The 16,199-nt window shown below is 41.2% G+C and overlaps 1 protein-coding gene across 3 annotated transcripts in view; it reads left to right on the top strand.

The window, feature by feature from the left end:
• The window catches only part of DAB2 (DAB adaptor protein 2), a 56,264-nt gene extending 50,551 nt beyond the window's left edge, over positions 1–5,713 (top strand). For all 3 annotated transcript variants that reach the window (XM_049862793.1, XM_049862792.1, XM_049862782.1), the window contains 4 exons: positions 1,318–1,941; positions 3,367–3,479; positions 4,426–4,496; positions 5,249–5,713. In XM_049862793.1, coding sequence (XP_049718750.1) covers positions 1,318–1,941; positions 3,367–3,479; positions 4,426–4,491 — 803 coding nt within the window. In that variant the 3' untranslated portion in view covers positions 4,492–4,496; positions 5,249–5,713. The remainder of the gene's footprint in view (positions 1–1,317; positions 1,942–3,366; positions 3,480–4,425; positions 4,497–5,248) is intronic.
• Positions 5,714–16,199: the final 10,486 nt, after the last annotated feature.

Here is a 16,199-nt window from a genome sequence, read left to right as displayed (position 1 = left end):
TGAGCTAACTAGTTTCTACTCAACATGGCCATGATGCAGGAGATGTGGCCATTCGCCCACAAAGATCAGAGGCTCCAACATACAACCCAGGCAATTAGTTACTGCAAGAAGATTTTGTTTCCTGTTGTCGTCTCTCCCTCCCTTCCCCTCCTAAATACCCTGGTCTTAACTTCTGGCAAGGTTTAGTGAGTGACACATGGCAGGAAGCATTTTTATTCAAAACAGCCCTCCCAAGATAACCAGTCTTTCCTCAATTTTATGTAAAAGTCTAAAGCTATCTCCGCATCAACCAAATTTTATCTTCCCTTTACATAGCCTTGGCAACATTACAAGGGAGGAAGCTTTGAAATGGGCTTCTTTGCACTGCAAGTGTATTGAGGCTTAATGCATATGTGTGATAGCTGGTTTTCATGTGACTCCAGACCTGATTAAAACATGAAATCGATTACCCAGAGTACCCCATGGATTATCTTAATTAACCGCTTCATATTCAGCATGGGTTAGATATGTGCAATTGACTCAGTAAATTTCTGTTATTGACAGGCTCTGTTCTACTTGGAGATACATATGAGAAGATATGTATGAGAAGAGCTAGTTTTTCATGACTAACTATTTATGGACAGTATTACCCTTAATAACGAAGAAAGTGAAAAGATGTGGTCCCACCCCCCAATATAAAGAACACGGGCTTTGAAATGCACCCAGTATTTGAATGCTAGCTGTTCAGTATTAGCTAGTTAACCTTTGGCGCAATTTCATGACTTGGAGGCAGCCTTTATTTCCGCATTAGCTTATGCTGTGGCTTCAACCTTAGTGAAGGCATTTGCCATGTAGATGCTCTATAAATGCTGCCTAGAGAGTTGTGCTTTCTGAAACTCAAGAACGCTCTTCAAAAAATAGGAGTAAAGACATACGGCCCATGCCATGTGATGAAAACCCAAAAGTGGAGCCTCAGCTGTGGGTTGGCCAACAGGGATTTTGAAGAGCATAAATGATTTGTACTGTTATGTGCCTTGCTGGGAAACCCTGGTGACATAGTGGTTAAGAGCTACAGCTGCTAACCAAAAAGTTGGCAGTTCAAGTCCACCAGGCGCTCCTTGGGAGTTCTGTGGGGCAGTTCTACTCTGTCTTATGGGGTCTCTGTAAGTCGGAATCAACTCAACAGCAATGGGTTTTTGGGTACCTTGCTGTCCACTGAATTCTGTGACCTCGGCTATTATGACCAGCTTTGAAGTAAAATCTACCAGACTCGTAAAAAAAAGAAAGAATCCTCTTTAAACTTGTCTCCTGAAAAGTAGTTTTTCCTTCTTCCTTCAGGTGGTATACCAGTTACGCCTCCTCAGGCAGCACTGTGGACTGCACCATCTTTAGTCTTCAGTCAGCCTACTTCAATGGTCCCAGGAACCATGATAAGTGGTCAGCCTTCAGGATTCGGTCAGCCACTGGTTTTTGGCACAAACCCACCTGTTCCAGGTTGGAACCAGCCTTCATCATTTGCAGGCTCAGCTCCATCTCCAGGCCCTACTGTTTGGAGTCCTTCAGCATCTGTGGCACCCAACAATTGGCCATCAACAACAACCTCTCTGAGGAATCCTTTCCAGACCAATATTTTTCCAGCTCCTGCTGTGTCAGCCCAGCTCCCCTCAATGCAACCCTCTCTCCCAGTCACTCCTCCTCAGCCACCTCCTAGAACTGCCGTACCAACAGACATCTCCAGTGATGCCTTCACTGCCTTAGACCCACTTGCAGATAAAGAAGTCAAAGAGGTGAAAGAAATGTTTAAGGACTTGCAACTGAGGCAGCCACCAGTGCCTGCAAGAAAGGGAGAGTCTGGGGCTTTGGGTGCTTTCTCCAATTATTTCAACAGCAAAGTCGGCATTCCTCAGGAGAATGCAGACCAGGATGACTTGGATGCTAATCAACTGTTGAACAAGATCAATGGTAAGCTACTCACTTCTCTGCTCACTGTACCCCCAAGTACCTCCACTGTCATATGGGCCCACAGAGTCCCTCAGAAGAACCCTCTCCCACCCGCCAACAGTCTTTTGCTTCTTTTGGCTCTTCTTTTTTTTTTTTCTGGTAACCCATGGCTATGAAGACAACTTTAACCATCTTAACCATTCACCTTATGGAGCTGGTCAAGGAGCTATGTTTTTGTTGTTGTTGTTGTTGTTGTTAGCTATTACTAAGGGCAGGCCTAATGCTGCCCTCTAGTGATGGTTCTTTTTTTAAAATTATTTTATTTTTGTTACTGTTGGGAATACGCACAACCAAAACATACACTAATTCAAGTTTCTACAGGTAAAATTCAGTGCCAATAATTACTGTCTGCCAGTTGTGCAATCATTCTCACCCTCCTTTTCTGAGTTGTTCCTTCCTCATTAACATAAACTCCCTACTCCTTAAGTTTCCTGTCTAATCTTTTGATTTGTTGTTGTCAATTTGATCCTGTATAGATAGATCTTCACAACACGTAATGCTCAAGGCAGACATTCTTTCCTAGTTAAGCTAAACTTATTGTTTGGTAATAAGAAGACTTCAGGGGATATTTTTGGTTCATGGTTTACACAATGCTTTGTCTATGGCACCTGATCTCATCTAAAGATTATTTTAGGGCAGTAGTTTCAGGGGTTCACCTAGCCTCCACGGCTCCAAAAAGTCTGGATTCCATGATAATTTGAAATTCTGTTTTGCATTTTCCACCTTTTGATCAGGATTAGTCTATGAAATCTTTGATCAAAATGTTCAGTAATGGTAGCTGGGCACCATCCAGTTCTTCAGGCCTCATGGCAAAGGAGGCAGGTGTTCATGGAGGCAATTAGCCACACATTCCATTTCTCCTCCCATTCCTGACTCTCCTTCCTTTTGCCCAAGGTGAATAGAGACCAGCTGCTGTGCCTTGGATGGTTGCTTGCTACCTTTTGGGACCCCAGGCTCTAGTGACAGGTCTTAAAAATGCCGCCAAGAGCTACTGAAGGGCAATGGCCTAGATACTTCAAGGGTTATATAATAAAACCTTACCATACTCCATGGCCTTGAGTAAGAGAATTCTGAGTTTATTGTGCTTCAGATAAATGTGTATAGCTTCCCCTTGTAGAAGGGGTAAGTTTGCCTGTAACAATCATTGAGGATCCTGGTATTTGGTGGTGATTTTTATTCCACTAATGTAAATTCCCCAGCAAAAGTATGGACCCAATTTATTAAGGTCACTTGAACTATACATGTGAAGATTGATGAAATGTCAAACGTTTTGATACATTTGACATTTTGTATGGACCTCAGTTTGAAAGATAAGCCTGATCAAGGGCTTGTGCATATATTTGGGAAAAGCTTGTTTATTGACTGCTCTGGTTTTTCTTCTTCTAGAACTATCAAAGTCTGTTCCAAGACAAAGTGCCCTGCCACTTCCCAAATCTGCTGACAGTGCATTTGAGAACCCTTTCTCTAAAAATTCTTTCAATTCATCATCACAAGTCCCTGTAAGTATTAACTACTAGAAGCCATTGCTCCAAAGTGCATGCCACATACAGCTACTACTACTTCCTGAATTAACCTAAACTTTGTAATAACTTTTTGATAGAAAAGCATGTTTGACTAAGCTTTATCATTGAGGACAATCAAGTGTAAACATTAATTCAAACTAGGGAAAGATTGTTTTCACAAGGACTACTAGTTCCTGGGAAACCCTGGTGGTGTAGTGGTTAAGAGCTACAGCTGCTGACCAAAAGGTGGGCAGTTCAAATCCACCAGGCGCTCCTTGGAAACCATATGGGGCAGTTTTACTCTGTCCTATAGGGTCTCAATGAGTCAGAATCGACTCGACAGCAACGGGTTTGGTTTGGTTTTAACTAGCTTCTGAATTTGAGAAATGGGTATCATATAGAAAAAGTTGTTCAACATCTCACTTAACTTGGTTCTTAAAAGCATTTTTGGAAAAAATTAATCTAAAGTATCATTTTAAAAATCTCTCAAAGATTTAGGTTCTTACTTTCCCATACATGGTTCCATAGCTCATAAAAATATTTGCCAATTTGGGGCAGCAACATAATTCTCCTGAACCTTGAGTTTGCTGTAACTAATCAAACATGCATAATTGGAGCCCTGGTGGCACAGCAGTTAAGAGCTCGGCCACTAACCAAAAAGCCGGCAGTTTGAATCCACCAGCCATTCCTTGGATACCCTATGAGGTGGTTCTACTCCGTCCTATAGGGTCACTGTGAGTCAGAATCGACTCAATGGAAATGAGTTATTCAAACATGTGTGGACATCTATATAAGGAGACAAACACAAATGTTTGCAGACCCTTGCAATGTCTGATTGATCCATGACCTGAGTGGCTTTCAAAAGAATTTCAGAAGTTTTAATTATAGGTTTTTTCTTATGACTATAGCTGTACTTATCGACTGAATGGTTTTATCTCCATAGATGCCTCCTCCTCAATCTGCAGCTCCTGATGTATATAGGGCTTCTTTTGCAAACCCATTTTCCTAACTTCTGTAAGTAGAAGATCCTAGTAAGCCTGTCTTGGAGTGGTTGGTAGGGAGGGTGGCACAGGAGGCAAAAATTTAATTTTAGAATGGGGGAGAAATTAAATACTGGTAATTTAGGAGCAACAGACATGGAAATCTATTCTTAACTCAGTAGTGACTATATTTTTATGCACATCAAAAAATAGTAACGTACCCCTAGGGATATGAATTTCTATCATATCCTGTATTTTTTATATTTCAGTTCTTTTGAGGTAAAACTCAATATAATACATAACAGCTTTCTGGCTTTTTACCTTCATATTGAAGTGATTGGAAGCTTACTAGTAGTAACTTGATTTCCTATCCACCACCACTACCACAAGTTGCCCTTGAGTCAACTCTAACTCTTGGCGACACCATGTGCTTCAAAGTAGAACTGTGCTCCATAGGGTTTGCAGTGGCAACTGGTTTGGTTTGGTTTGGCTTAGGGTCGAGGAGGATTCTTTGGACTCAACTGAATTGACTAGACTAGAATTCTCTTTGGAGGCTCTTTCTTCTTTAGGTCAGGAAGGAGGGCTAGTTTAGATCAACCTGCTAAATTGGGTGGGGGCGCTTTCATGGGACAGTAGCTGGTATTATTGAACACTGTGTTCTACATTTATCTCATTCGATCCTCACATCAGCCCCAGGAGATACCATTACTGACATTTTTACCAGTGACTCAATTCAATCCTATAAATTCTAACCACAGATTTTTTTTCTTCTCCTTACTGCTCTAGGAACTTGGTATGCTGACTATCCAGAGGAACAAAAAGGTTGACCTGAGTAATCAAGGACAAAGCTAATAGCCAGACATGTCCTGACTTGCCCTTGTTCCAGCTTGGACATGTTATCTGTTGCCTTATTTCTTGCTGCTTCTTCCACTTATAAAATGCCTTTCATTTTCTGTCTAGGTTAAAGCTAAACTGAGTTAATGGCTTTAAATAAATTAAGAACCTAAATTCTCTAGCATAAATGTAAATGAAGTAGCTTCCCTCCTTGAACTCTTGCCTATTGTATCCCTAGAACCTTCTAGAATATTCTACCAATCACTCTCCGGTTGGGAGATGGCAGCCACCACAAACTCATCAGAGCATACTGTTTTGAATAAATTTTCAAATCCTTTCCATTCAGCGTTGTTTGGAGTTCTGTTTTAGGGCGCAAAACCTAAAGATTGTGGTAGAACAAGGCACTTCTTAAAAGAAGTCTGACTTTAGACCATTACTTAAAAGAGAATTTTTAAAGTAAAAACTGAAGCAAGTCTAACTACTTTTTAGGCATCTTGGACTTTAACATACCTTCTAACTTCTTTTTAGGCATCTTGGACTTTAACATACCTAAGGACCCTTTTAAAGATGTGGCTTCTCCTCTTTCTGAAGTTGTTTTCTCCTAAGGTCAAGATCATCTTTTATCCAGTCCCTTGCTGGCTGTTGCAAATGAGGGCAAAGCATTATGCATCTCTTTTCTCCTTTTCCCTTCGATCTCTTTTCAGTCACTTTTGCTCCTGAATTTATATAACATTACCTCCCTTTCACATGCAACAAGATTGTATGGGAAGAAAATCCAATGATTCACAGACCTGGAGCAGCTCTGCATTCTCAGTAATCTCTAATCCCAGTAACTAGAACGGCAAATAGGCACAAGCTTTCTTCTTTCTGTGGCGTAGGTAGTTATTCCCTTGAGCTGAACCTCCAGGAGAAGAATTCATATTGAAGAGAAAGAGAAGTCAACTCAGCAATGAAGGGCTGTATTTAGAAGGGCAACCCATCACAAAGCTAAACGTGATTGCATCAAACTCATTAGGTGCTTATTTGGGGTCATGCTAGGCCTTTATAAAGTAACTGGAAAACTTTCTTGAAGCCTCAGATCTCATAATTAATAGGAAGATAAGTGGGGAAAAGACGTAGAACAAGTATTTGATATTATCATTTAAAATCTAATGTCTGTGAAAGTTTTCCCTTTCATGAACTTTTCTAGGTGATTTTCAGTCCTATCGTTAGCACAGTTCTGAAGAGTATGTTCTTGCCAAAATGAGTTTTGTTTGTTGTTGTTTTTTTAATGTTAGGTTTGTTTTTGTTTTGTTTTGTTTTAATGTTGTCTTTTAACCCTTAATGCTCAGGTTCTTGTGGGTGTTAATCAGCCACATACAATGTTACTTTCAGATGGAAGAAGAGGATGACTGCTCAGGATCTAAACAAGATGTGGCCTCATGAACCTCTATCGATTAGCCCTCAGTGTCCAAGCTGAAGTCCTGTGGTTGTCTGTTATAGCTGATCATGTATGGCATAGTTTTCCATCTGGCGTCCTACTCAGTCATTATAAACACAGACTTGAAATAGCATTTTAAATGTCCAAATAGCTAAATGTGCTAAGCTGGAGGCAACTATTTCTAGGTAATTGAATTTTTTGAAAGTAGATAAAATTTTGAAAGTGATATTCAGCCACACGACTGTTGTGTACATACTTATTTTCTCTTGTGCACTTTTCTATATCCAAATAAAGCTATAAATTTACTCATTTCAATAAACTGGAATGGCAGACTCTCATGTGTTACCATTGGTTTATTCTAATATTTTACTTTTGCTTGGGGTTGACATTAGGTGCAAGGTGTAAAACCTATCATTTTAAGGTTAACTATAATATGGTGGCATAGTGGTTAAGAGCTATGGCTGCTAACCAAAAGGTAGGCAGTTTGAATCCACCAGGCACTCCTTGGAAACCATATGGGGCAGTTCTACTCCGTCCTATAGGGTCGCTATGAGTCAGAATCGACTCAAAGGCAATGGGTATATTATGTTAGCTATAATATATGTTAGTTAACTATAGTATATTAGTTATAATACATTCTGGGTTCTCATAAAGATGAAGAGATAGTAGAAATTTATGAAATAGAACCGTGAGTAAGTTATCATCTAATCTCTTTCAAAATCTTGGCCTCCTCTCTCAGCCCCACACATACTCCCTTCCAGGTTGTCGAATGGACCCTAGTGGATAAGACCTCAACAGACACAGTATAAAAATCACTCGTTAGTGCACTTTTGCTCACACCTACACTTTGCCTCCCCTTGTACTTCATTCAGTCATGTTTGACCCCTTCTACTAAAACAACTTGCAGACTGATTCAGTATGGTACAGGCCACTCAGGAGTCATGTTGATGAAGACCTGACATTTGGATTTTTTCCTAGGTGGTCCCTAAGGCAGAACTTGCTTGGATATAGAAATCTCTTGGTGTTAAACCTGATTTTAAAGAGTAAGACAAATCCAACTTTGAGGGGCAGGGGTCATCAATTTGTAGTTACTGCTGTGGATTGTTCAGTGCTACTGCCTTACCTACACCCTGCTGTATCTCCCCCACCCCCAACCCCTTAACTGAAAGATTAAAAGCTCAACTGCTAACCACAAAGGTCAGCAGGTCAAATCCACCAGCTACTCCTTGAAAACCCTATGGGACAGTTCTCTGTCGTACAGGGTTGCTATGAGTTGGAATCAACTTGATGGCAATTCAGTTTTTTGGGTAACTGAAAGATGAGGTGGAATACAAAGAAACAAACTCCACACAAAAGCAGCTTCCAGGAAAGTTAAAAGTAAGCCACAGATGAGCTGGAGAAGGCAGTTGATAAGAACATGTTGCGCAGATTATCTGGTTTACCAAGGTGCTGTGCAGTGTGTCTATCTGTTGAGCCAGTGTGCCATTTCCATGCAGCTTCATCTGTAAAATCCTGCCAGAGGTTAACCTTCACTCCTGTTCAGTGCAGTAGAAACTCTTGGTAACCAAGTAGATGGAGAAGCTTACTGAAGTATCCTTGAAAACTAGAAACTAGATCTATCCTTACAGTCTTTCGGTTTTGTTTTTTTGAATTCAAGTTGGCTTCAACACGTGGTGACCTCATGTACAACGGAATGATACATTGCCCAGTCCTGTGCGGTCTTCATGGTCGCTGGTAGGTTCAAAGCCATTGTTGCAGCTGTTGTGTAGTGCCTTCCAACCTAGGGACTCATCTTTCAGCACTATATTGGACAATGTTGTGATCCATTAGGTTTTCACTGACTAACTTTCAGAAAAGAAGCCTGCCTGTGAATACAGCTGAGGAGAGGCTGTCCTCATTAACAAAGACCTTCTTCCAGAGCCAACAGAGAGAAACCCTTCTGTGCAAGTCAGCGCTCTGAATTTGGACTTCTAGCCTCTTAAACTGTGAGAAAATAAATTTGTTTATTAAAGCCCTCCATTTGTGGTATTTCTGTTATAGCAGCATTGATAGCTAAAGCAGGCCACCTTTTTTCCTTGTCTGTCTTAGTCTAGAGGCTCTGCCGAAACCCGTTCACCATGAGTGACCCTGCTGGTATTTGACCTACCAGTGGCATAGCTTCCAGTGTCAGCAACACATAAGCCACACAGCACCATGATCTGACAGACAGGTGGTGGATAGTCTTTTTTTAGTGGTGGTGGTATTCACATCTGTGTTCCAGAGGATTTCGTTTAGGCATCAAATATATCTAAACTAAAAACTGCCCCCACGTAGCTCACATAAAGGCAACAAAGGAAAAAGTACTGATTTTCTCAAAATGTTCTTATATTTGTGGAGTGCTTTGCCATTTATGCAAAACACCTTCATTCCACTGATACCATACTCCTGAGGGGTGGCATCTGTTACCGTTCAGTGTCACGCTTCATGATTTAAAATGGCTGCAATCTGCTCCAACTCTGAGTAGCTTCCACAGCATTTTATTGTAAGATCATGTAGTAGGGAGAGGTTTTCAGCCAGTGATTTCAAACTCCTCCATCAAAGCATTAACCACAGTGTCTAAAAACCCACTGCCATCAAGTCGATTTTGACTCACGGTGACCCTATAGTGTCTAGAGGGGGCCAAACAGATGGTGACTGTGTCTTTCCTGTGCTGAAAGCAGCAAGAGAAAACAACAGAGGATGTAGCTAACTCAGGAGGCTGGTTGACCTCAAAATACCCTGATGAATGAGGACTCTGGTCCAGAGTCCCGGAATATGGTCAATACAAAGTCTGCTAGTAAAAGATAGGTGTTCCCCAAAAGTCCCGGGTAAATATTTAAGCTATTACCATTTGCGGAGATTGCTAAATAGTAAAATGCCTAATCTTTGCTGGGAAATGGTGTGTTTTAACCAACTTCCTTCTGTTAAAAATAACTAAAACTCATGTTCTAAATCAAAATACCAAACATGAATTCACACAAAACTGGGTCCCAGCAGCAACTCTGTTAACATGTCCTCATTACAGCACTGCTGATGGACACACACCAGCAATTCGTCATCTTACCTAATGAGTGACTGAGTCCCTCATTTGCCCTTGTGTCTCTGGAACCATGTACTTAATTACTAACCCTCTACCACATGCTAGGTACAGCACTGAAATCATGCTCACGAGTGCCAGTCTTCAGAGAGGCGACTGTATGATTTACTCAGTAGCAAAGACACTGGGCTTCTCCAGTGACCAAAAAGCAAGGTGGTTTTAAAAAAGGAGAAGAAGAAGAAGAAAAAAAAAAACCCAACTCTGAAAGGCTTGGTGGTTATGTTTTTCTCTTGATGTTGGTTGTGGAGGGTTCCATCAATTCTCTTTTCATTTGGTTGACTTCAATTATTATTTTACCTTAATTGTAAGAAAGGTGAATTATCGTTCTAAAAGTTACAGGGGAACGGTGGTGGCTCAGTGGTAGAATTCTCACCCTCCATGTGGGGGACTGCCAGAAGGAACAAATCTGTATTGAAAGAAGTACAGTCAGAATGCTCCTTAGAAGCAAGGATGGCAAGACTTCATTTCAGATACTTTGGACATGTTATCAACAGGGACCAGTCCCTGTAGAAGAACAAAATGCTTGGTAAAGCAGAGGACCAGTTAAGAAGAGGAAGACCTTCAATGAGATGGACTGACACAGTGGCTGCAACCATGGGCTCAAGCATAACAATGATTATGAGCATGGCTCAGGAAGGACTGGGCAGTGCTCTGTTCCGTTGTATATAGGGTCACTATGAAGCGACTTGATGGCACCTAACAACAACATGTGGGAGATCTGGGTTCAATTTCCAGCCAATGTACCTGACATGCAGCCACCACCCATCTGTCAGTGGAAGCTTGTGTGTTGCTATGATGCTGAACAGGTTTCAGCAGAGCTTCCGGGGTAAGATGGACTTGAAAGAAAGGCCTGATGATCTAGTCCTGAAAATCAGCTTATGAATCACAGTGGTCCGATCCACATCCAATCATGGGAATGGCACCGGACTGGGCAGCGTTTTTTTCCAATGTGCATGGAGTTGTCCTGAGTCAGGGCCGACTCCAAAGCAGCTAAAATCAACAAAGGTTAGAGGGTAACCTGATGGGGCTGGAACTGAGGTGCCGACATTTCTTGGGTGTGTCTGAGGTTGCCTCCACCAGGTGCCTCCTGATACTAACTGAACATCACAGATCCTTTTGTTTGGGGACAGCTGAGAGGAGTGCTGAGACAGAGGAGCTACAGGAGAGGGACAAGGAAGAGAATGGAAGGATTGACAATATTTGCCTCCCTACCCCTCTCACTGGCCTCAGAGACATGCTTAGGGCCCTGGTGGGTAGGAGCTATGTTCTTTAATGAAAGACCCTGGGCACAAGCAGGCATTTCACAGCCCATGTGTCAGTGAGGGACGAATGGATTACAAGCAACAGAAAGGCTCACAGTGGTTTAAACTAGTAGGGGAATATTTTTCTCACATTACAAATCTAGCTTGATGGCTGCTCGTGTTGGTTCAGCAGCTCAGCAATACCCTCAAGGACACAGATTCTTTCTCAAATTTTCACTCCAACATTTTGGCCTTTTGGCTGTTTGTTCTAATGTTTATCGCTGAATGGTCATAATATGGTTGCATAGCTCCAAATATGATGTCTGTGCTCAAGGCTGGAAGAAAGTTGTACCATCAATGTCTGCTTCTCACATCAGTTATTCCATTTTCCTTCTCAGTGGATGAGTGTATGTCTCATTGGCCGGAGCTTGGTCACATGGCTACAGCTAGCTGCAAGGGAGGCTGCAAAAGTAAGCATTTACTTTTGTCCACATCTATAGTAAAGGTAGTTTAAGAAAGAGTCAGGGCTGCTACATAATTTGTGAGGTCCAGGGCAAAATAAAAGTGTGGGTTCCTTTGTTAAAAAACTGGAAAAAAAAGTTGTCATCAAAGGCATGAAGATATAAAGCTTTTCCCTTTTGCAGTTCCTTTCTTTCTCACTCGACTTGTCTCAGTACATTTTACTTGCTATTTAAGGTCATTCTAAGTAAATAAAGATAAAAATTTTTAATTTATAGCATCAATTTTACCACTAATCTTTAACTCCTGGAAATGCTGGCGGTGTAGTAGTTAAGTGCTACAGCTGCTAACCAAAAGGTTAGCAGTTTGTATCCACCAGGAGCCCCTTGGAAACTCTATGGGGGCAGTTCTACTCTGTCCTATAGGGTCGCTATGAGTTGGAATCGACTTGATGGCAACGGGTTTGCTTTTTTTTTTTTTGTGGTTTTTTTTGTTTTTTTGGTTCTTTAACTCCTATGTGGAATCACTGAAATTCTACAATTTGTATTTCATAACTCATATATGCATACTACTTGCCTGTGTTTTTTTTTTCTTACCAATACAATGGGAATGCTGCACAAAACTAACTCAGCTGTCTTTATTTCACTTCCTGACACATGTACATTCTGCCAAAAATCTCAGCTTTGACTAACTGATGAGTAAAGAAAGGCTAAAAGAAAAGGAATTGCAGGCTGCTTTTTTTTTTTTTTTATCTCATTCTGTCCTTCTATGTCATGATTTTCAGCATAAGCGGCTGGTTAATACAGGGAATTAACACTACTAACAAAGGATATGATAGTGCTTCTTGGTCTCTTGTGTTTCTTAGGGCACTATTGCTTTCTTACTATATTGGACATAAGTTTTGATTCAAATGGAAAGCACGGCCACTTGGGGTAGTCAGTGCCTCTTCCTCCTCAGCAGAGCCACCTTACTCAGCCACAGACACAACACATTTACCTTAGATTTGCTTTGAGTCCTGCTGAACTCCCACACATCGTGGGTCTACTTGAATTCTGTGTTCATGGGGCATCACAAATGCTATATGCAATTGCAGTGCCAAGGGACAGGGAACACATTGCATTATCTCCTCTGCTCATGTGCATGCTCTATTTTCCCATCAGACTTCACTTACAAAACACAATTCAAATATAAAATCATTACAAAGTTCAAGATGGTAACAACAGATCATTAAACCAAGGGTGGAAACTTCTGAGGCTGAACTCTGTGTACCGTATGCGTTGCAGGACCATGACGGGGGACTGAGAGGAGGACTTTGAAAATGCGTGATGGGTTATTCAACACATCTGCCACATGTCCAGGTGATAGTTTAACCCAAAGTTAGCAAAGAAGGAACCCTTTCTCCCACTCATCAGCAAATGCAGATCACAGCAGTCTTTGGCTCCATAGTACCCACCCTCAGGGCAGGAGGGAAGCACACAAAAGGAGAGCCAAGGCTCCTTGACTAGAAGGTGAAAGCTGAAGAATGCAGAGGACTAGTTTCCCTGTTGTAGTCCCTTGGTGTTTCAAACAGTTAGCACGCTCACCTGCTAATCGAAAAGTTTGGAGGTTCAAGTCCACCCAAAGGTGCCTGGTGATCTACTTTCAAAAAATCTATTGTTAGAAACCCAATGGAGCACAGTTCTAACTCTGACACACATGGGGTTGCCATAAGTCAGAGTCAACGTGACAGCAACTAGTGTGTAGTGTGGTTTCTACGGGTTAGTGCCATGAGGATTTTCAGAGACAATAAAGATTTGAAGGGCATCTGGCATCTAAAAACCACCGCACAGGAGGCTTTAATGGTTTCATAATGTAATTTAAACCCAAAGGAATACACCATTTTGGTTGTAGGGATATTGGGGTTACTTGTTAAATTGCTTCCCAGTTCTCCATTTTTCTTTATTGTAAGCACATACCGTCAGCTTTGAAAAACAATGCTGGATTCATAGCAGGTCCACAGAAGTCTTTGAATAATAATAAGAAACACCTGCATAGCATTTACCACTACAGATACTATTCTGAGTGCTTTACATATAATCAATTTTAATTTTTATGCCAGCTCTATGAGGTGGGCAACTACTGTTATCCATTTTATAAAAAAAGACACCGAGGCACAAAGAGATTAAGTAACTCCCCAAAGTCATGCAGCTGGTAAGTGGCCCAACTAGAATCCAAACACAGCCTCCAGCATCCTGGAGTTAACCTCAAGTTAACCACTTAACCACTCTACTGCCTCCATAAAACTGACACCATTGCCTTTATACTGGCATATCTCACATTCAATGCAGTTTTATTTTCCACAAGCACTTCTCTTCTTATACTTCCCATAACCAATATGTTTACCAAAAAAAAAAAAAAAAAAAAAAAGCGGGGGAGGGGCAGAGGTAATATTTTTTTCTTCCATATTGAATTAGGCAAGTTGATACCATTCCAGTTATTATAAATACAACACATCCATTTAACTTCAGATTCAATCCACTCTAATTCAGGTCTGTTCAATAAGCATGCTTAAGTGTTTTTATTGCAAGCCCCAGACTGCTCATAATAAAGATGGGTGATGAGTAATGTCCTCCTAATTTCTTCTCATCCCAAATAGGAAGCCATGCTGCACATCTTCACAGTCAGGCAAGGGGAGTATGTTATATGCAAAGAGGAAGACTAATCACCTGTGTATATTTTATAACAATATCATAGACTGTTGTATTCTTTCATCGAAATCTAACATCCAACCAGGGGTGGATTAACCAGTAAGCATGATATGCACAGGTTTACTTGTGTTTACTTACTAATCTGTAGTGAACAATTTCACATGGGTTTTCACAAAGATGTGGTGAAAAACAGATGAAATTGTGCACTACAGATTAGTAGGTAAGCACAAGCAAACCCATGCATACCTTACTTATTGAGTATTCTGCCCCCGAACACTACAGCATCATGCCCTTAATGACTTGCATAAAAGCTGTGCTCAATGATACACAGTTTATTTTCGACTGTGCTTTTTTATTTTCTCCTCTACCTCAGTTCTTTAGAGTGATGACTCTCTGTGAGAGCGTTCATCTTTTAATTGAACAGACACAAACCCTTGAATTGTAGAGACTGAAAAATAACCAGGTAAACAGAGCTAGAGAGATTCTTGTAGCCCATCAATGATAAGCACAAAACTCCAATACAAATACAATTCCAAGGAAAATCACAAATCAATAAAGAGAGGAAAATGAAGAGGGTGATGTGGGATCAGAAACAGGATTAAGTTCCTAACTTAAATCACCTATAATCATTGATCCTTCTGATCTCTAAAGAAGGATGAGCAGAATACGTCTGGAGAAGACAAATACATTTCTGAAACAGGGTCAAAAATTAGCTCATCCCAAGGGAGAATGAAGGAAACTAAAGACACATAGGACTAGTGGATTACAACTACCATGGCCTCCACCAGACTAAATCCAGCACAATTAGTTGGTGCCTGGCTACCACCATTGACTGTTCTGACAGGGATCAAAATAGAGGGTCCCAGACAGAACTGGAGAAAAATGTAGAACAAAATTTTAACTCACAAAAAGGCCATACTTCTTCACCTGACAGAGATTGGAGAAACCCTGAGAGTATGGCTCCCGGACACCCTTTTAGCTCAGTAATAAAGTCACTCCTGAGGTTCACCCTTCAGCCAAATATTAGACAGGACCAGAAAACAAAATGAGATTAAAGCGGAACACCAGCCCAGGGGCAAGGACTAGAAGGCAGGAGGGTACAGGAAAGCTGGTAATAGGGAGAGTGTTGACATGTCATGGGGTTGTTAACCAATGTCAATATGTGTACTAACTGTTTAATGAGAAGTTAGTTTGTTCTGTAAATCTTCACCTAAAGCACAATAATAAAAAAAGGAAAAAAAAGCTCATCCAACACTCACATGCAGAGAAAATATATATCCACATTTGCTTTTTGTTTGTTCCTTTAGCTAATCTGATCCTGCTCACAAGTCTCCATTCTGCTGGGTGTGGGTAGCAAAATTTAGTCAAGTCCTGTAATCTCCATCCAGTAATTAGGACTCCCTTTTTTTTTTTTTTTATGGTAGCCGCTATGAGTCAGAATCAACTCGACCAGCAGTGAGTTTGGTTTTTTGGTCTATGGTAGCCCTGGTGGCACAGTTGTTAAATATTCAGCTGTTAACCTAAAGGTCAGCAGTTCGAATCCATTAGTCGCTCCTTGAAAACCCTATGGGGCAGTTCTACTCTGTCTTATAGGGTCATATGAGCCAAAATTGACTTGACGGCAATGGGTTTGGTTTTTGGTTTTTTGGTCTGTAGGCAACTTGGTCTCCTTTAGCTATGTGCCCAGTGTTTTTTTCCCCTTCTTCTTGCTCTTCTACAAAATGGTGCTTAGTTTTACGGGAGGTGGGGGAATGTGGAGAAGGGACTTAGATCCTCAGACAGGCCCCTATGTTGTGCTCTGACTCTTCAGTCTCTACTGCATTTACATACCTCATCCACCTGGTTACTACCTGGCTGGTGCCTGCAGTTAAAGCTTTTGGCTGAAGAAACTATGATTTGTCCCCTCTCCACACAGTTGGCACACCTACAGGGCCTAGTGGTTCTCACTGCTGCTTTGGCCTACCTTGGTCCTCAGTGACAT

This window comes from Elephas maximus, chromosome 2 (assembly GCF_024166365.1).
Source record: "Elephas maximus indicus isolate mEleMax1 chromosome 2, mEleMax1 primary haplotype, whole genome shotgun sequence".
In the NCBI taxonomy this organism is placed as follows: Eukaryota; Metazoa; Chordata; class Mammalia; order Proboscidea; family Elephantidae; genus Elephas; species Elephas maximus.
The sequence above is the reverse complement of the archived record's forward strand: the minus strand, read 5'-3'. Positions and strand labels throughout refer to the sequence as shown.